The following is a 22116-nucleotide window of genomic DNA, read 5'->3' as shown; positions in this document are numbered from 1 at the left end:
TGAAAACTGAACCTCATGACATTAGTATAATGCTAAATAGACCACAGTGAGAGGCATCTTTGGAACTAGAATGTAACAGAAAGGACTCGCATTTCAAAATGTCAAAAAATACCTGGCACCCTGCTTGTTACCACCTCTACACTAACATCTACAATGCCCATGGCCTTGCTGCTTTTAACACTACCTTTCCCAATGACAACTGGCTCCAAACCTACATCCTCCTCCTTGGTCACCACAACAAACTATATCCTCATACACAATTGCATCTCCTTTGAAGGCATCACCTACAAACAAATCTGTGGTAAAGCAATTGGTATCTGCAAGGTACCATCCTGTGCCAACCGATGCACTGACTATCCAGAGGAATCCTTCCCAACCACCCAAAATCCCAAACCCACCTGGCTCATATTCACTAATGACATCTTTGTGGTCTGGACTGAGGGTGATGACACCTTATCCACTGTCCTCTAGAAGCTCAACACTTCCTTTCCCATTCACTTCACCTGGTCCTCCACATCCCAGCAAGCCACCTTCCTTAATGTTGACCATATCAATGATGGCTACACCAGTACCATCATACACATCAAGCCTACCAACCACCAACAATACCTTCACTTCGACAGCTGCCACCTATTACATACCATTATGTCCCTTCCATACAGGTTGTTGTATATGTGGTGATGAGCAGCTCCTCTACAAAATATATATGCCAAGGGTCTCACTGAGGCTGTCACAGAGCAAAATTATCCTCCTAACATTGTCCAGAAAAATATCTCCTGTGCCTTTTCCTTCCAGCCACTTATCACCTACCACATACCTGCTGACCAGCCACTAAGGAGAACTGTGATGACTCAGTAGCACCCAGGACTGAAGCAACTGAATCACATTCTCCGAAAGTGTTGCGACTAACTCTCATTGTATCCTGAAATGAGGAATACTCTCCCCATTATAGTCCCCACCCCCTCACAGTAGTTTTCTGCTGACCATCAAATCCACACTATACCCTTTTCTATCACTACTGTGCCCATTCTCCAAATGCCTTGCCTCATATCATTGCAAGAGAGCTGGGTACAAAACCTGCCCCATACATCATCCCACTACTACCTACCACTGTCCTTTGCATGTGTCTCCTATCCCACTAAAGGCAGGGTTACCCGTGAAAGCAACTATGTGATCTACAAACTAAGCTACAACCACTACACCATTTTCTAAGTGGGCACAACAACTAACAAGCTGTCTGTTCAGATGAATGGCCACAACCAAATTGTGGCCAAGAGACAACTGGAATACCCAGCTGCTGAACATGCTGCCCCAAACGACGTGTTTCACTTTAATGACTGCTTCAAAGCCTGCATCATGCAGATACTTCCAGCCATTCGTACCAACACCAGCTTTTCTGAACTGCACAGGTTGGAACTCTCCTTCAGTCTCATAACCCCCACCCGCCCTCCCTCCAAGGCCTCAGCCTTTGCTAGTCCACTTCCTCTACTACTTTCCCCAGTTCTGCTCCCACACCAGCACTACACATGCCTTCTGTCTAACCAACAGACCTACTAGTCTTTTCCCCTTCTGTACTACTCTGCCCCCCCCCCCCCCCCAACACACACACACATCCACCTCCACAGCACACAGTCTCCCGACACTGCACCTAGCAGCCTTATCCTGTCCCAGCACATTTCTGCACACTCCCATGGGCAGCACAGCATCTTCTCATACCCCTATATTGCTGTCCTAGACCTTCCATGCTCCTCCTTACCCCCACCAGATCATTGCTCATTTCAGGCAATTGCAGTTAGGCTTCTGAGTCTGGAGACAGTGGCCCCGTGTGTGTGTGTGTGTGTGTGTGTGTGTGTGTGTGTGTGTGTGTGTGTGTGTGTGTGTGTGTGTGTGTGTGCGCGCGTGTGTGTTTTCCATTTCAGAAGAAGAGCTCTGGCTGACAGCTTAAATATTTTAGAAGCCTTTTTCATTGTATCCATGTTCAACTCAGTGCCTCCTCTACGTAGTGAACAGCAATCTACCCTCTCCTCACTGTCGACATTTGAAAATGTGTTATTTCAAATTAATAATAAAACAACATACATCTTTACATATGTTTTTGGGTGGGGTCGCCTTTAGAAAAACACAATTTTGTTTTTTGTCCCAGACGTGTTTCACTGCAGTTGCAGCATCATCAATGGGTTTTTTTATATTATGGTTTCTTACCACATGGTGTGGTTTTCTTGCTGTATTACATTTTTATAGTGTCTGTTTTTCTTTACAGTTTGTCACATTTTCTTTTTTTCTCATCTTCTTCAATGTCAAGTTCTGCTGGTGAACAGTGACAGCGACAACTCAATACACAGAACTTGACAGTGAAGAAGATGAGAAAAAAGAAAATATGACAAACTGCGAAGAAAAACAGACACTGTAAGAACTTAATACAGCAAGAAGCCATAAAATAAAAAACCCACTGATGATGCTGCAACTGCAGTGAAACATGTCTGGGACGAAAAACAAAATATGTAAAAACAAGATATGTATTGTTAAAGCAAACACAGACAACAGAGCTTCAACCTCAAGATGAAGACATCTTGTCATCCTTATATGGTAAAACTGCCCTCAAACTGTAGACTGCATTCGAACACCCTTGTGGTTTACTCTGAGCAGTTCAATTGGAGGTGATATGTCCTTGACTCCTCCTGATTTAACCAGTTACAGAGGGCCTATAGTTTAAACATGAACAACAATTCACATCCACCTTGTCACATTTCACATATAAAGTTTACGGCTAGAGGTGAACGAAGGAGTGATTAATGAGAAATATCACAGGACCAATCGAAGACACAACCCCTGACCTCTGTATTTTTAGTCTGATATTTAACACATCAGCCACTCAGTTGCATTCCATCTACATACCAACAATCACATCAAAATAATATATTTTGTTTTTGCCAACACTTGAATGTGCGACATATCAACAGAAAAATACTTACTGCAACTATTGTTGGAACATATGCTACTCGTGCCATCAGCTTGTATCTGATACATTGGCATTTAAATGCAAATGTTTCATATTCCAGTTATATCTTCCTAAATTTTCATTAACTCAGTCATCATTGTATCTGCTTTCAGGAACTTTAACCAAGATTGAATGAAAGAACACAAACCCAAAAAATGATGCCAAGACTTGATAAATTATATACTTTACTCACCCAAGTACTCTAATATTTGTCTCAAAAACTGATACTATCACATCATTGTCAAATGACACGTCCTTTGACACACGCTTCACGGCATATTCAAATTCTTCCAGGTCACCAAGAACCTATAACACAAATCGCTTTATATAATATTAGTTCAGCTGTGTCAGTTACTGTAATCATCACAGTAGTACCTAACTAATACTTACAACTAAGGTGTCCATTGAATCAACCAGTGTCAAAGAAAAACTGTAACAAAAGCATCATTAAAGTTTAATGTTTTTACAACTGAGTAATACATACATGTAACATTACCAAGTGGCTTTAGTTAAAAATGATTCAAATTACAGGTAAAACTCTATACTAAAATGATGTTACCTAAAATGAAGAAATTTAGTGTTTAATGCTGACATATTAATGGCTAGTAAATATAGTTCAACAAATACCAAAATCATTTTCCTTAACACACTCTAAGAACCAAATCTTGTTTTCTATAATACACATGGCAATTGAGGGTAAAAACCCCACATGAAAAAAATAACAGTGCAAACCACATTTTCAAAAGTACTTGCCTCTTCTTGATGAGGCCCAAAGGAAGAGTGTGGGAAGAAAGATGAAAGACTAAATGGAAGAAAAGGAAGATTAGAGTTTAACATATTGTTGACAATGGGTACCGCCACTTGCCTTAATTAATTTAGGGAAAACTGAACCTGGAAGGCTAGAAATGAGTTTGAACTCTGTCCTTTTCAAATGTGAGCCTAATGTCTTAACTAATAAATGAACATAGTTGGTAAGTGCTTTAAAAAAAAAGGCGGGCAAAATATCGTTCTGAATACTGAGTCAGCAAAGATCCACAGTAAATGTTCTTCTCCTGAATCAGCCTTTCCTTTCTGTCTGTTACTGAGAAGGAATAAACCATTGGTTTTCGAAATAACATCTTTCATGGACAACTATTTAAGTAATGCAATGTTTTGTTAACTAAGTACTGTTGCTCGTGTAAAATAAGTATCACAAGCCAGTTATTGTTGATTTAATACAACAGCAAAAAACACCTAATAATCATTTTTCGCTGAACAGCTAATATTACATAATCTGAAACTTCCTGGCAGACTAAAACAGTGTGCCATCCCAAAACTTCAGAGACCTTTGTTTTCACCTGGTCCCATGTTTAAGCCCCAGTCCAGTACAGAGTTTTAATGTGCCAGGAAGTTTCAAATCAGTGGACACTACAAAGCAGAGAAAAAATTCATTCTGGGATTAAATAATCTGACCACGCTAAATAAATATTGACAAATTGGAGAAGTGTGAAAACTGCTGCAAAGTATTGCAAAGGGGTCGGAAGTCTGATGACTGCCTATTGTTTTTCCCCATGTTGGATGCTTTGAAGCAAAGTGCTTGGAAGGATATGGTTGAGGGCTTTGGTTCTCCAGCTGTTGAGTTTATCACTCCACGATTATGGAAAAGGAGCTGTATTCCTTAAAACAAAGATGATTAGTCAGTAGCACAGGAAGAATTAGAACAGCTGAAAGCTGCAGTTGGAAGCATAAGTTTCAGAACAGTGTAGAGGACGGGACGGTGATCAAACTTGTTAAATCAGGCAAGGGATTTAACAGATACTACAAGCCTGCTAGCTTTAATCTAGATGTCTTCATTCTTATGGAGATTGTAGACAAAAGTGCGAAAACACTGAGTTCAGGAAGAATTTGACAAAACAGGGGAAAAAATTCAAGTAATAACAATAGTAATAAACAGTTTAAAAAAACAAAGAGTGTCCTCCTGCAAATAACCACAGAACAACCTGGACAGAGAATAGTGTGCAACTAGTATTTTTAAGCCAAGTTTACAGCATAGCAATGTCATGTGTGATTTAGGTTCTTTGGCAAATTACCTTCATAAGGAAGGTGATGTAGTGATTACTAAAGTGCGCGTCATTTATGAAGGCGGCCGAGTTTAGATTCGTTCTGCGCATCTGATGTCACAAAACACAGTCAGCCAATGAACAGAGAACGACGTTGCCAGAGCTCGACTGCAGTGCAGAGCACAGATGAGTGCCTTCAGTTTTAGAAACGTTCAGTCATAAATAAAGTAATTGAACAAAAGCAGTGTCTTGATAGCAGACTTTCTTTAATAGAAAGTTTGGAAAAAGCATTCTTTATACCAATTGCTTCATATTCTATTAATTAATTATACCAAACGAGCAATAAGCCTCCTAATTCAGGAGATAGCAAGAAAAGGAATTTGTATCATTCCCATTAACCACTTTTTCGCAATAAAGAACAGCGGTAATTGTTTATTTCCTATTGTACTTCGACGAAACATGAGTATTTCATAGTCATACCAACAGTATTTGTCGGTATTTTGCATGATATTTAAAGTCCTCCGAGAGGAGTATTGAATGACGAGCTGCATTAGCGTAATGGTTAAAGTCGCCGGCACGGTAGCTCAGCGTGTTCGGTCAGAGAGCCGGTTGGCCTCTGTAATAAAAAACTGAGTGGAATGATCAACCACCGAACATGAACAGGATGTCTTGCGACATCCGCAACGACCAAACACAACGATCAATAACGAACAAAAAATGAGAAAAAAAGTGTATAGCTGCTAAGCGAAAGGTCCTGAGTTCAAGCCTTGTTCGGTGCTTAATATTTTCTTTATTTAAAACAATATCGAAGTGTCTTACTTCATGAATTTCATTCGTTTGAATGTAATTTTTTGAAATTTATAGTGGCAACTAAAATCGACTATACAGAAAGTATACACTATGGACTTTTACCTCAGCAAACTCTTCAAAATTTCGTGCAATGGTTTACTACACCTAATGCTGCACAATAACTGCGTTGAACTTCGAAACAAAATTAAGTCATTTATGGGGGGAAGGTATCAGTCAAGAAGATGTGTAAAAATCAAATTTTTTGGCCAAATAGTTTTTGTGAAATCGAATGATAAAGTGTGTCAAAGCAGTCGAAACACCATGTGTCTGCACAGGCAAGCAGTGCAATGATAACAAAATCGCAGAATGCGGGGAGCACGTCTCTGTAGCAGCGAAAGTGTTAATGTGGCCGTGGTGGCTTTACTTCATAAACTGCGCGCTCCCCCCTAAATGTAAGTTTGCGAACTATACTATGACGCTGCTTCTCTTGGCGTGTACAACTGGCAACGCAGCAACCTCCCGCGTCTGGGCGGGCATGCGCGAACCGCCAAGATAAAAGAATTGAACTATAGGGTGACAGAAACAGTTTGGCCTGCAGCCCCAACTATTCAATTGAGACTGACAGCCACATAGCTTCCCTTGGATGATTCGTTTTATCAAGCACGTAAATGTATTGCTTCAAAAGTCACTGAACAGGATAGGGCTATCTCACATGGGTGTGACTCAAGCATTGCACCACACACAGGATAGTCTAAATTTGAATGTTTCTACAAGTAGTTATGACCACCTAATTTCCAAAAACATTAAGTGTAAATAGAGCACTGGCTGCCCAGTCCCTGTGGTTTCCAACATTTTCACCCTTTTTTGGGTAAATGTCTTGGAAAGACAGAGTTTCTGAATAACTAAATATAAAGTTACAACACTTAGGATAGAAACAAAAGAAAACTGGCAACTTGGAATGCGCAAAGGTTAAAAATCAAATTACCTATTTTTTTTTCAAATATAAGAAAAAATCTGAAGGTATTTTCATACATGTGTTAGGCTTACCAGATCACGACATGGAAGTGCAGAAATTTAAGAGGTGCACTTACATGATTGTATGTTAACACTGAATTACTTACTTGGTTGTGTGAGAATTAAGGGATCAAAATACTTGTTCAACAGTCCCTTGTTTACAAAAGAAGTCCATGGAGGACGAGACTGCTTACCCAAAGTAAAAATAAAAGCCATCTAAGCATGTTACAATGCCATATCAAAATAATAGGACAGAGACGTCTGGAACATTGACAGTGCCAAGAATTGAAAGTAATATTAGAAAATGTAAAAAGAGATCTCAAATTGGACCAGCATGTTGACCAGCGGCAGATGAGGATGACTTGGGGTTCACCTATGGAGAGAGGATGGGCCCACATGTTGCCAAGTTTGTTTCGACTATGGTGTAGAAGTTTCACTGGAAAGCCCTTACACATCCTCCACACATTCCTAATCTCTTCCCGTGCAATTTCGATATTTTTGGAGTCCTGAAGGAAGACATTCATGGTCGCCAATTTGCGTCAGACAAAAAGGTGCACATGGTTCTGTAAGCAACTGCAAATACCTTTTCCATGAAGGCACTGATGATCTTGTCTCACAGTGGGATAAATGTATTATCAGATATGGGGATTACTTTCGAAATAAGAAATAATTCACTTACTTTTTTCCATCTGTTCATTTTCATTCAACTTCCACTTATACTAATGACCTCTAATTATAGACTTATCTCTATTCTTCCCATGTTCTCAGAAACTATTGAGAAGGCAGCTTATTACAGAATATCTTAACCACTTTCTGACACAAACCTTTTGCAGTGTCAGGTGAAGCTGACACTGAGGCTGCGATCAGTTTCGTGCACGCAACTGCTACAAGCATAATGCAACAGCTATTCCAAGCCAGAAGCATGGAAAGAAGTGATTCAGTCACATACAGCATTGCTGCAGCTAAGAGAGAATGCGATCTGTATTGCACTGATGACAAAACTTAAGTAAGCAGATTTCAAGGATGAAAACGTAGAACCAAGTCAGAAAACTTTGTAAAAATCAGAGATACTGTTTACTGTAAACAGAGTAACATAAAGAAATATGTAAATTCTTGAATAAAATCTGCAAGTGAAGGTGAAAGGAACACTTCCTCCTTCACAAATCTGTAGCCAACTGGAATCTTTGCAGCATCAAATACGGAATCGGCAGACCTGTTCACCACATGTGGTATACAAGGTTGAACTGTTAAAATAAATAAGGAAACTTTGATCCACAAAAGAAAGAGGGAAGTCTGCATCCAGTGAACTTTATTGAGAATTGTGGAAGAACTTTATCAGTGACAATGTGCGACCAGAAAAAAATCAACACAGAGGTTGATATCCTGGCCAGTAAAACAATACATTAGGATTGAATTGAGACATATTGAATATGACTTTTTCAGAATTTATAAAACAGATTTGTAGAAGAATTATGGTCAGAGCAGAAACAAGACAGCTTGTAATGAGAATATATCATCTAGTTAGCATCAGATTTTCAAGGAAAGGATTTCACAACAGAATATTGTGATAACTGGTTCCTTAAATTAGAATTCTGAATCTGAAATTGTGTGGGCATTGTGGAAGAAGCTGCCCTATGATTCAAAATTATACATCAGTGGTAAATTTGGGTTCTGTACAGGGTTCTCTAAAGAAAAAGTTATATATGATCTAATAAACTCAGTTCTGGTAGAATTAAAGAAGACTAATTACACTTATGGCATTTTCGTAACCTTGCCAAGGCCTTTGACTAAATAGATGATAAAATTCTATTGCATCAGTTAAAATCTTATGACATTTAAGGCTTTCTCTTTCCAGAGGTGTCACCATATCTAAAAAACAGAAATCCGAAGGTCACAATAATAAAATATATTACAACAATAAAAGAAAATTTGGAGCATAGAAACAGAAAGAATGGATAGTAATTTTATGTTTGAAATACCTTCCTTGTCCACGTATGCTTTCTAACACATAATAAGGAAATGGGGTTCAGTCTTTAACGAATACAGTTTTTCTTGTTTTACTACCCATACATGTTTCAGAAAGTTCCTCCATATTCAGTGAGTTTTATTTCATTATCTGTTGAACAACACCCAAAGAATTTATGCATTATGATACTTACCAATTGGTAAGTATTCATTCATCACGTCTTTTCCTTCCACTACGGTTTTTTGAATAAGGTAATTTTCCTCTACTGCAAGTTTGGGTGGAGGGCTACTGCTGCATTTAAGAATTTTTAAGTCTGTGTTTTTCTCTGTAGGTTTACATTTCTTGTCCATGAGATGATGTGCAAATGTGGAATGACTGTTGGTACTCTTAAGTGCCTTTCTGTATTCAGTGTACCCGATGTTAAAATTTCTGCTTGTTTGTCCAACATCAATTAAGTTGCAGTCTTAACACATGAGTTAGTAGATCACAGATGTGCTCTGTTTATCTGTGATTGTGTTAGTTGCCCTGGGTTTCTTTGGTATAGAGTTGTTTGTTCTGCAGGCAATTTTCAACCCTTGTTTTTTGAATATATTGTCTATTCTGTGAGCTGCTTTGTTAGTGTGGGTGAATATGTGCCATTTATTTGGATGTTTCTTTTTCAGATGTGCTATGTATGTTTGCATTGCATGAGTTTATGTTCTGTATACCTGTAGCCTGTGGGTATGTATTGTTGTTGATCTATTTGCTGCTGTGGGTTGGGTGTATTTTTCATTTTTGTTTTAATTTTCTGGTTCAGTTTGTTTATCATGTTTCGAAAAACAGTGCTGTAACATAAAAAATGCTAGTCAAAGAATGAGACAGTTGACTCTGTTTACAAATCAACATAATATAATGAAAGCAGAGCCATAAAAAATCAATAATACCATATCAGGTCTAAAATTTGAAAGTTTACATCACAAAACATTGATAAATGCTTATTAGTTGCAGATTACATCCCCTAAAGCAATAGTTACAGCTGTGTTGCAAACAGCAGACTGACTTCTGAACACCAATGTATAATAATCAGTTATATATTTATTTCTCACATTGATATTTTTGTCAGTGCTTACAGTAATGTAAATAAGATACCTCAAAAACTGGTAAATATCACAATGCGTAAATTATTTGTATATTTTCAACACATAATAAAATAAAACCCACTGAGATAGAGAACCTCCTCTGAAACATGTATGGTATGTAAAACAAGAAAAATTGTGTTTGCTCAAGGCAGAACTACATTTCTTTATTACATACAGGGAAGCAAGCATGGTAACAGAAATTTCCTTGAACACAAAGTGATAATCTCAGTGCCATGCCAGTCATTTTCTACAACTAATTCAGAAGTGCAATAGGAAAACTGCAGCAGGCTATACTCAACGCAAAATTCAACAAAAATTTTCTCTTACATAAAGTAACACTTAAGTATGTACACACCACTGTAAACAGTATATCATCTGCAGTACAACATGCCAAGTAAAAAGCAAACATGGGTTGGCTGAAACAGGAAATTAAATACCGGCATTCCAAGAAGGATATGTTCACCCTTGAATTGTTCTAAACTCATCCTGAACCAGCAAATCATAAAAATCTCAGAAATATTTATCAACATCATGAAAAGAGTCAAATACGATGCGTAAGTTCTAATGGAAAGAAAGTGGGGAAAACAACAACAACAACTGCACACACTTATAGAAAGTTAACACACTAGTTAATATTAGAAACAACAGGCAAACAAACCACACATTCCATAGATGACTGACCAACCTAACTACCATAAAATTCACAAAACAAGAATTAAACCTACTAGGAGGAGGACCTAAATCCAGTGTCAACACACAGGTTACACACATGACAATAGAGAACCTAATAACAAAAAGTGAAACAAAATAAAACAACAGGAGAGGAATGCGAACATTATTTTCAATGCAGGGCTAACAAGAGATCTAATAGCTGAGGAAATCAGATGCACAATAAAGGAAAAGAAAAATAAAGTACTGACAGGAACAAAAAAAATGAGGTAGAAAAACATCTAGAAAAATAATAACAAAACTTAGAAGCAACAGAGTTCTCATCACAAAAATCAGACAAGAGCAACACCATGGAAATAATAAAGCAAAAGAAGTACAAAAATAAAGCCCTAAAATTTAGAGAACGAAACAACATAATAAAACTAATCAGCAAACCAACAAAAGATACCAGGGAGAGTCACAGAGCCTTCTAAAAAAACATATCACACATATTCACGAAACAGAAAGATAAATGGCTAAAACAAAAAAACACCACAGCACCCACACTAAACAGCCTACCAAAGATCCATAAACAGGAAATACAAACATGCCCACTCATAAATACAGAGGTGCACCCATACATCACCTAGCCAGAGAAAAACACACATACTTACAGAAACATAATATATACACAAACAACAGAAGTATATGCAACTGAAGACCTTATAGAACAGATCAGACACGTCAACATACGTAGCAACAACAGCCAAACTCACATTATCTGGCATCATATCCATGCACACCTATAGTTCCACGATAGAAACCACAGACATCGTCAAACACAAATTGTTGTTGTTGTTGTTGTTGTTGTTGTGGTGGTCTTCAGTCCTGAGACTGGTTTGATGCAGCTCTCCATGCTACTCTATCCTGTGCAAGCTGCTTCATCTCCCAGTACCTACTGCAACCTACATCCTTCTGAATCTGCTTAGTGTATTCATCTCTTGGTCTCCCTCTACAATTTTTACCCTCCACGCTGCCCTCCAATGCTAAATTTGTGATCCCTTGATGCCTCAAAACATGTCCTACCAACTGATACCTTCTTCTAGTAAAGTTGTGCCACAAACTTCTCTTATCCCCAATCCTATTCAATACCTCCTCATTAGTTACGTGATCTACCCACCTTATCTTCAGCATTCTTCTGTAGCACCACATTTCGAAAGCTTCTATTCTCTTCTTGTCCAAACTGGTTATCGTCCATGTTTCACTTCCATACATCGCTACACTCCATACAAATACTTTCAGAAACGACTTCCTGACACTTAAATCTATGCTCGATGTTAACAATTTCTCTTCTTCAGAAACGATTTCCTTGCCATTGCCAGTCTACATTTTATATCCTCTCTATTTCGACCATCATCAGTTATTTTACTCCCTAAATAGCAAAACTCCTTTACTACTTTAAGTGTCTCATTTCCTAATCTAATCCCCTCAGCATCACCCGATTTAATTTGACTACATTCCATTATACTCGTTTTGCTTTTGTTGATGTTCATCTTATATCCTCCTTTCAAGACACTGTCCATTCCGTTCAACTGCTCTTCCAAGTCCTTTGCTGTCTCTGACAGAATTACAATGTCATCGGCAAACCTCAAAGTTTTTACTTCTTCTCCATGAATTTTAATACCTACTCCGAATTTTTCTTTTGTTTTCTTTACTGCTTGCTCAATATACAGATTGAATAACATCGGGGAGAGGCTACAACCCTGTCTCACTCCCTTCCCAACTACTGCTTCCCTTTCATGTCCCTCGACTCGTATAACTGCCATCTGGTTTCTGTACAAATTGTAAATAGCCTTTCGCTCCTTGTATTTTACCCCTGCCACCTTCAGAATTTGAAAGAGAGTATTCCAGTTAACGTTGTCAAAAGCTTTCTCTAAGTCTACAAATGCTAGAAACGTAGGTTTGCCTTTCCTTAATCTTTCTTCTAAGATAAGTCGTAAGGTTAGTATTGTCTCACGTGTTCCAACATTTCTACGGAATCCAAACTGATCTTCCCCGAGGTCCGCTTCTACCATTTTTTCCATTCGTCTGTAAAGAATTCGCGTTAGTATTTTGCAGCTGTGACTTATTAAACTGATAGTTCGGTAATTTTCACATCTGCCAACACCTGCTTTCTTTGGGATTGGAATTATTATATTCTTCTTGAAGTCTGTGGGTATTTCGCCTGTCTCATACATCTTGCTCACCAGATGGTAGAGTTTTGTCATGACTGGTTCTCCCAAGGCCATCACTAGTTCTAATGGAATGTTGTCTACTCCAGGGGCCTTGTTTTGACTCAGGTCTTTCAGTGCTCTGTCAAACACTTCACGCAGTATCTTATCTCCCATTTTATCTTCATCTACATCCTCTTCCATTTCCATAATATTGTCCTCAAGTACATCGACCTTGTATAAACCCTCTATATACTCCTTCCACCTTTCTGCCTTCCCTTCTTTGCTTAGAACTGGGTTGCCATTTGAGCTCTTGATACTCATACAAGTGGTTCTCTTCTCTCCAAAGGTCTCTTTAATTTTCCTGTAGGCAGTATCTATCTTACCCCTAGTGAGACAAGCCTCTACATCCTTACATTTGTCCTCTAGCCATCCCTGCTTAGCCATTTTTCACTTCCTGTCGATCTCATTTTTGAGACGTTTGTATTCCTTTTTGCCTGCTTCATTTACTGCATTTTTATATTTTCTCCTTTCATCAATTAAATTCAATATTTCTTCTGTTACCCAAGGATTTCTATTAGCCCTGGTCTTTTGTACCTACTTGATCCTCTGCTGCCTTCACTACTTCATCCCTCAGAGCTACCCATTCTTCTTCTACTGTATTTCTTTCCCCCATTCCTGTCAATTGTTCCCTTATGCTCTTCCTGAAACTCTCTACAACCTCCGGTATTTTCAGTTTATCCAGGTCCCATCTCCTTAAATTCCCACCTTTTTGCAGTTTCTTCAGTATCAATCTGCAGTTCATAACCAATAGATTGTGGTCAGAATCCACATCTGCCCCTGGAAATGTCTTACAATTTAAAACCTGGTTCCTAAATCTCTGTCTTACCATTATATAATTTATCTAATACCTTTTAGTATCTCCAGGATTCTTCCAGGTATACAACCTTTCTTGAACCAAGTGTTAGCCATGATTAAGTTATGCTCTGTGCAAAATTCTACAAGGCCGCTTCCTCTTTCATTTCTTCCCCCCAATCCATATTCACCTACTGTTTCCTTCTCTCCCTTTTCCTACCGGCGAATTCCAGTCACCCATGACTATTAAATTTACGTCTCCATTCACTATCTGAATAATTTCTTTTATCTCGTCATACATTTCATCAATTTCTTCATCATCTGCAGAGCTAGTTGGCATATAAACTTGTACTACTGTAGTAGGCGTGGGCTTTGTGTCTATCTTGGCCACAATAATGCGTTCACTATGCTGTTTGTAGTAGCTAACCCGCACTCCTATTTTTTTATTCATTATTAAACCTACTCCTGCATTACCCCTATTTGATTTTGTATTTATAATCCTGTAATCACCTGACCAAAAGTCTTGTTCCTCCTGCCACCGAATTTCACTAATTCCCACTATATCTAACTTTAACCTATCCATTTCCCTTTTTAAATTTTCTAACCTACCTGCCCGATTAAGGGATCTGACATTCCACGCTCCGATCCGTAGAACGCCAGTTATCATTCTCCTGATAACGACGTCCTCTTGAGTAGTCCCCGCCCGGAGATCCGAATGGGGGACTATTTTACCTCCGGAATATTTTACCCAAGAGGACGCCATCATCATTTAATCATACAGTAAAGCTGCATGTCCTCGGGAAAATTTACGGCTGTAGTTTCCCCTTGCTTTCAGCCGTTCGCAGTACCAGCACAGCAAGGCCGTTTTGGTTAATTTTACAAGGCCAGATCAGTCAATCATCCATACTGTTGCCCCTGCAACTACTGAAAAGGCTGCTGCCCCTCTTCAGGAACCACATGTTTGTCTGGCCTCTCAACAGATACTCCTCCATTGTGGTTGCACCTACGGTAAGGCTATCTGTAACGCTGAGGCACGCAAGCCTCCCCACCAATGGCAAGGTCCATGGGACACAAATTAGAACAACAAAAAGACATTCCCAAACAGCACATAAAAGAAATAACAAGCATTCTATAATTAATTACAAAACAATTTCACATTTGACAACCCCTTCTACTCACAACAGGATGGACTCCCCATTGGATCACCAATCAGTGGAATCCTAGCCAAAATCTTCCTAAATCCCACTGAAATCAAAATAATTGAACCATACTGAAACCCAAACAAGACAGAATAATATACTGGCATTGCTATGTAGATGACAACATATGCCCTCTAGACGAAACACTCGACAGTACACAACGAAACCACAATGATATATACACAGTTAACCCATAGACAAAATTCACCTTAGAATCAGAAAAGAACATTTCTTAGGCATCACAATACATGGATACAATAACCAACACCAATTTTCCATATTCAAAAAATCCAAAAGAAACAGCACAACCACATATCAACTTTCAAACCATCCCATTATCAACAAGAAAGCTGGATTCTGACACATGCTACACATATTGAATAAAACTCCCCCCAACGAGAACAACTACAAAAATGAGCTACAAATCCTCAAATACATAGCAGTCGAAAATGGATAAAAACTTGATAGACAAACTAAATAAAAAAAATTAAAACAAAATTGAAGAAAGCACTCAACACACAGCAGAAAACAGCAACACCGGTATACATCCACAGGCATGCAGAACACACACACACACACACACACACACACACACACACACAACACAGCTGAAAAAAAAAGCATCCACAAAAAAATGGCACACACTAACTACAACAAAGCATCTCAGAGAATAGGCAATATAAAACAAGGCCTGGCAATTGCCTATAGAAGAGAGAACTCAATACAAAAGCAACTGAGAGCAACTAACACAAACACAGACAAATGCAACATATTCGGGATCTACCAACTCATGCGTCAAGACTACAACTCAATTTATATTGGACAAACAGTAGAAATTTTAACACTGGATACACTGAACGCAAAGGGCACTTAAGAATAATAACAGTCATTCCACATTTGCAGGAAAACACACACACTCACGCATGCACACAAACAGTGAAACAGTGTGCATTAGCAAGCTCCAGTTGAATATCATGCAGAAGTATGAAAACACAAGATCCACAAAAAGTAGTCAGCTATCTCTATCTCCACTCACCATCTCACAAAGCCTAATCACAATCAGCATACATTTCAACATTTTTTCAAAAAATAGTACTGTAACCTAAAAATGCTAGTCAAAGAATAAAATAAAACTTTGTAAACAAAAAATACAATGTAATATAATGAAAGTAGTACTACAGAAAAATATCAACAACATCATATCAGGTCTAAAATTGGATAAATTATGTAATAAAACACTTATTAACTGCGGATGACATACTTGAAGGCAATAATTATAGCTGTGCTACAAACAACAGACAGACTTATGAATATTAATTAATAAGGTATACATTTATTTTTCATGTTAATATCTCTGTCAATACTTATAGTAATGTGATTACCATAATCCCAAGAACTGGTAAATATCATAATGCATAAATTCTTTGGATGTTGTTCAACAGATAACGAAATAAAATCTACTGAAGATGGAGAAACATCGCGAAATGTGTTTGAATGGTAAAACAAGAAACATTGTGTTTTTTCAAGGCAGAACCACATTTCCTTATTACATGTTAATCATGGAGTCTTGAAAACTTTAGTACTTTGCCCATTCCTGTTCATATGACTTGCAGCAATCATTTACCAAAGGCATTGGATGACTCTTCAAAACTGTTACATTTGCAGATCATACAAGCACACTGATAATGCACCAGCTACAAATACGAGAATAGTCTAACATGCTTACAAGTGGTTCACAACATGCAGATAAACTTTCAAATCTTACACAGACTCCCATTATGCAATTCCACAAGAATAAAAATGACTTGTAGGTACCAGAAATAGAGGTACGTATTCTAAATGAACCTCTGGGAGTGGAATTTCTACATGTCAAGACATGTGACAAATTGAAGTGGGACTAATACATGGAAAAGTTAAACAAAAAGCTCAGTTGTGCCTTCTTTGCACTTAATATCTCTCACCGCGTGGCTTCATGGATGTATTTGCTGACATACTTTCACTGAATAGTGTCCTATAGCCTAATCTGGTGGGGCATTGCAGCAATGTTTAGAAAAGTATTTACTACATAGAAGTTTTTTTTTTTTTTTTTATATAGGGCGAAAACTGCTATAGTCATTAGCGACCGGTCCGTGACTTAGGAAACAGTAAAAAACGAAAATGGAAACCAGCAGAAATGGGAATGAAACTCAAAAAAATGGAGAAACTAAAAGCAGAAGGAAAATTAAAAATCCACTACAGAAAGGGGTTGGTTGTCCCCAAAAAAAGCTTCAAATGACTGACGTCATATCACTGGCACTAATAAACTCGAGAACACAATCGGCCGAGTGCGTGTCATCTGCTAAAATGGACGATATATCAGGCGACAGCTGTAGACGGACGCGTAACGGAGTAAAATAGGGGCACTCAATTAAAAGCTGTCGTACCGTCCACAGCTGAGAGCAGTGGGGACAGAGTGGGGGGAGGATCGCCGCTTAAAAGATGTCGATGGCTAAAAAGACAGTGCCCTATCCGAAGTCTAGTTAAAATTACCTCCTCCCGACGACGCGTTCGGGAGGAAGAGGTCCAAGCACAAGGAAGAGCTTTCACGTCCCGCAATTTATTATGGGGAAGTGTCGAACAATGTGCGTGCCATAAAAGAACAACTCGACGAAATAAAACGCTCCGTAGATCGGTGAAGGGAATCGATTGAATAGCTGGCCGAAGAAGAGAGACTGCAGCCTTGGCCGCTATATCGGCCGCCTCATTTCCACAGATACCAACATGTCCCGGGAGCCAGAGGAACGCCACCGAGACGCCCCCCAGGTGGAGCAAGCGCAGACAGTCCTGAATCCGGTGGACCAGAGGGTGGACAGGGTAAAGAGCTTGAGACTGAGGAGAGAGCTGAGAGAATCTGAGCAGATAACATACTGTATCCGCTGATGGTGGCGGATGTAGTGGACAGCCTGGAGAACAGCGTAAAGCTCCGCAGTATAAACCGAACACTGGTCAGGAAGCCGAAATTGATTTGGCGTGTCGCCAACAATATAGGCACTCCCTACACCTAACGATGTTTTCGAGCCATCAGTGTAAATAAATGCGGCTTCCTTCATTTGTGCGCACAGAGCAGCAAATGCCCGACGATAAACAAGTGAAGGGGTACCATCCTTGGGAAATTGACAAAGGTCACGGAGCAGGCAGATCTGGGGACGGAGCCAAGGCGGTGCTGTACCCCAAGTTGTAAAGAAGGTTTTAGGAAAGCAAAAGGAAAGAGAATGGAGCAGTTGATGGAAGCGGACTCCCGATGGTAGTAGGGAGGAGGGGCAGCCTGCATACCCTACATCCAAGGAGGCGTCGAAAAAAATGTCATGGGCTGGATTAGCAGGCATAGAAGACAGATGGCTAGCATAACGACTCAGAAGGACTGCTCGCTGATTGAACAGCGGAGGTTCAGCAGTCTCAGCATAAAGGCTTTCCACAGGGCTGGTGTAAAAAGCTCCAGACACTAAACGTAATCCACGGTGGTGGATAGAGTCAAGACGACGAAGAATAGACGGCCGAGCAGAGGAGTAAACTATGCTTCCATAGTCCAATTTCGAGCGCACTAAGGCGCGATAGAGGTGGAGAAGGACCACTCGGTCCGCTCCCCAGGAGGTACCATTCAGAGCACGGAGGGTGTTGAGGGATCGCAGACAGCGAGCCGAAAGATAGGAAACGTGGGAGGACCAGCACAGTTTTCTGTCGAACATAAGACCCAAGAATTTAGCGACATCCAAAAACGGAAGGTTGACAGGTCCTAGATGTAAGGAGGGTGGAAGAAACTCCTTACGTCGCCAAAAATTAACACAAACAGTCTTACTGGGAGAAAAACGGAAGCCAGTTTCGATGCTCCAAGAGTGGAGGCGATCAAACATCCTTGAAGACGTCGTTCAAGAAGGCTGGTCCGTTGAGAGCTGTAGAAGATCGCAAAATCGTCCACAAAGAGGGAGCCTGAGACATCAGAAAGGAGACAATCCATAATTGGATTTATGGCAATGGCAAACAGTACAACACTTACCACGGAGCCTTGGGGTACCCCGTTTTCTTGGGAGAAGGTACGGGAGAGAGTAGTGTTCACCCGCACTCTAAATGTGCGCTCTGCCATAAATTTGCGAAGAAAAAGGGGCAGCCGACCTCGAAAGCCCCAAGAGAACAGTGTGCGGAGGATGCCTGTCCTCCAACAGGTATCGTATGCTCTCTCCAGATCAAAAAATATTGCTACTGTTTGGCGTTTCCGGAGAAAATTGTTCATGATATAAATGGAGAGAGCAACAAGATGGTCAACTGCAGAACGATGCTTTCGGAAACCGCATTGGGCAGGTGTTAAAAGACTGCGGGACTCCAGCCACCAAGCTAAACCGCAATTCACCATGTGCTCTAAAACCTTACATACACTACTCGTGAGAGAAATGGGACAATAGCTAGAGGGGAGATGTTTGTACTTTCCTGGTTTCGGAACAGGAACGACGATAGCTTCCCGCCATCGTCTGGGAAAAGTACTGTCGGTCCAAATTCGATTATAAATGCAAAGGAGGTAACGCAGACTATGGGTTGATAAATGCAGCAACATTTGGACGTGGATACCATCCGGTCCTGGGGCGGAGGAGCGAGAAGAATAGAGTGCATGTTGGAGTTCCCGCATGGAGAAAACAGTATTATAGCTTTCGTGATTTTGAGAGAAGAAAGCAAGAGGTTGCACTTCCGCTGCACGTTTCTTCGGAAGAAATGCTAGTGAGTAATTTGAAGAGCTCGATATCTCAGCAAAGTGTTTACCCAAGGAGTTAGAAATTGCGACGGGGTCCACTAACGTATCACGCGTGACAGTGAACCCAGAGACCGGGGAGAAACTAGGCGCGCAGATAACCGTCGAATTCGACTCCAAACTTCCGAGGAGGGAGTGAAGTTGTTAAATGAGCTAGTAAAGAATTTACAGCTTGCCTTTTGGCTATCGCGGATGATGCGAAGGCATCGCGCACGGAGCTGCTTATAGTGGATACAGTTGGCCAAAGTAGGATGGTGGCGGAAAACGCGAAGAGCACGTCGCCCCTCACGTATTGCGTAACGGCATGTCTCGTTCCACCAAGGAACTGGGGGGCGCCGGGGCAATTCGGAGGAGCGTGGTATTGTATGTTCCGCAGCTGTAAGAATAACGTCGGTAAGATGTGTGACCTTATCGTTGACGCTAGGAAAGTGACAGTCATCGAATGTCGCTAGAGACGAAAAAAGTGTCCAATCGGCTTGGGCAAACTTCCAGCGTCGCAGGCGCATGTATGGTAGTTGAGGCTGCAGTCTAAGGACAAATGGAAAGTGGTCACTCAAGTGTGTATCATCAAGGGCGAACCATTCAAAGCGCCGAGCTAGTGGAACAGTACCGACCGAAAGGTCCAAATGAGAGAAATTTGCCGTGGAGGCAGGCAAAAATGTAGGGACCCCAGTGTTGAGGCAAACTAGATCCGCTTGGTGGAAGACGTCTAGCAATAGTGAGCCACGTGGACAAGGATGTGGAGATCCCTAAAGCGGGTGGTGGGCATTGAAGTCCCCAACCAGCAAATAGGGGGTGGAAGCTGACCAAGAAGATGAAGGAGATCAGCTTGTGCCATTGGTGTGGACGATGGAATGTATACAGTACAAAGAGAAAAGGTATATCCACAAAGGGAAAGACGGACAGTGACAGCTTGGAAGGAAGTGTTTAAGTGGATTGGGTGATAATGGAGAGTATCATGGAGAAGAATCAAGAGTCCTCCACGGGCTGGAGTGCCTTCAACAGAGGGGAGATCAAATCGGACGGACTGAAAATGGGGGAGAACAAAACGGTCATGGGGACGCAGCTTTGTTTCCTGAAAACAGAATATGACCGGCGAGTAGGATCGTAAGAGGATCAACAATTCATCCTGATTGGCTCAAATGCCGCGGATATTCCAGTGGATAATGGACGTAGGGTGAACAGAAAATGGAGGAATGTGACCAAGGTTGCCGTCAACTCAACGACTGCTCAGAGCTTGCGACCAACAGCATGGAATGGCATTCAGCCGAAGGCAGAAGATCCTGATCCATAGGTTGTTCAGGTGCAGCTCCTGCCACCAGCGATCGGCCGGTTGATCAGCCGCCAGCAGTGCGCCTCGGCGGCACAGAAGACGGCCGAGGGCGATTTCCGCCAGGTGGTGCTGTAGATGGGACACGCCTTGACGGAGAAGAAGATGAACTGGGTTTGTTATTAGCCTTCTTGGAAATATGATATTTAGATGGAGGAGGAACCGATGGTTGTGAAGTTGGGGTACGTAAAAAATCTTCACGAGTATGCTCTTTTTTCGAAGACTTGGTGTCTGACTTTTGGGCTCGAGATTTAGCAGAACCCTATGAAGGGTGAGCCATAGAGTGGGCAGGCGAAAGTGGTGAGGTTGAACGGGCGATCTTTGCGCTGGCTGATCTGAAGACCGTGGTAGTAAAGGTGAGGTCGCAAGTCTGCGTGGCCGCCTCCTTTGTTGGCGAAGGAGAAGCAAGGACAGTGCTGTATTTTCCTGTCTGAGGCACGGTGGGCTGTCGACTGGCGAATAATTTTCGAGCAGCAAAGGTCGACACCTTTTCCTTCACTCTGATTTCCTGGATGAGCTTTTCATCTCTAAAAATGGGGCAATCTCGAGAGGAAGCAGCGTGGTCACCCATACAGTTGATGCAGCGAGGGGGTGGAGGTGGACAAGCACCCTCATGGGCATCCTTGCCACACGTAACACATTTGGCCGGATTGGAACAGGACTGGCTGGTACGATTGAACCGCTGACACCAATAGCAACGCGTAGGGTTTGGGATGTAAGGGCGAACAGAAATTATCTCATAGCCTGCTTTGATTTACGATGGGAGTTGAACTTTGTCAAATGTCAAGAAGACAGTGCGGGTTGGAATGATGCTCGTGTCAACCCTTTTCATAACTCTATGAACAGCCGTTACACCCTGGTCCGACAGGTAGTGCTGAATTTCCTCGTCGGACAATCCGTCAAGGGAGTGTGTATAAACGACCCCACGTGATGAATTTAAAGTACGGTGCGGTTCCACCCGGACAGGGAAGGTGTGTAGCAGTGAAGTACGCAGCAATTTTTGTGCCTGGAGGGCACTGACTGTTTCTAACAACAAGGTGCCATTTCGTAATCTGGAACAAGACTTTACAGGACCTGCAATTGCGTCGACACCTTTCTGAATACTGAAAGGGTTGACCGTGGAGAAGTCGTGACCTTCGTCAGACCGAGAAACAACAAGGAACTGTGGCAACG

General features: G+C 40.9%; 1 protein-coding gene across 1 annotated transcript in view; it reads right to left on the bottom strand.

The window, feature by feature from the left end:
* LOC126259300 (ER degradation-enhancing alpha-mannosidase-like protein 3) overlaps positions 1-22116 on the bottom strand; it is a 268347-nt gene that overhangs the window by 200339 nt on the left and 45892 nt on the right. The window contains exons 4-5 of the mRNA XM_049955967.1: positions 3389-3428; positions 3192-3304 (exon numbers count right to left, since the gene is read on the bottom strand). Of these exons, the coding sequence (XP_049811924.1) occupies positions 3192-3304; positions 3389-3428 (153 nt within the window). The remainder of the gene's footprint in view (positions 1-3191; positions 3305-3388; positions 3429-22116) is intronic.

Source organism: Schistocerca nitens, chromosome 5 (genome assembly GCF_023898315.1).
Source record: "Schistocerca nitens isolate TAMUIC-IGC-003100 chromosome 5, iqSchNite1.1, whole genome shotgun sequence".
In the NCBI taxonomy this organism is placed as follows: domain Eukaryota; kingdom Metazoa; phylum Arthropoda; class Insecta; order Orthoptera; family Acrididae; genus Schistocerca; species Schistocerca nitens.
Note: the sequence above shows the minus strand (reverse complement) of the source record. Positions and strands in the feature narration are given on the sequence as shown.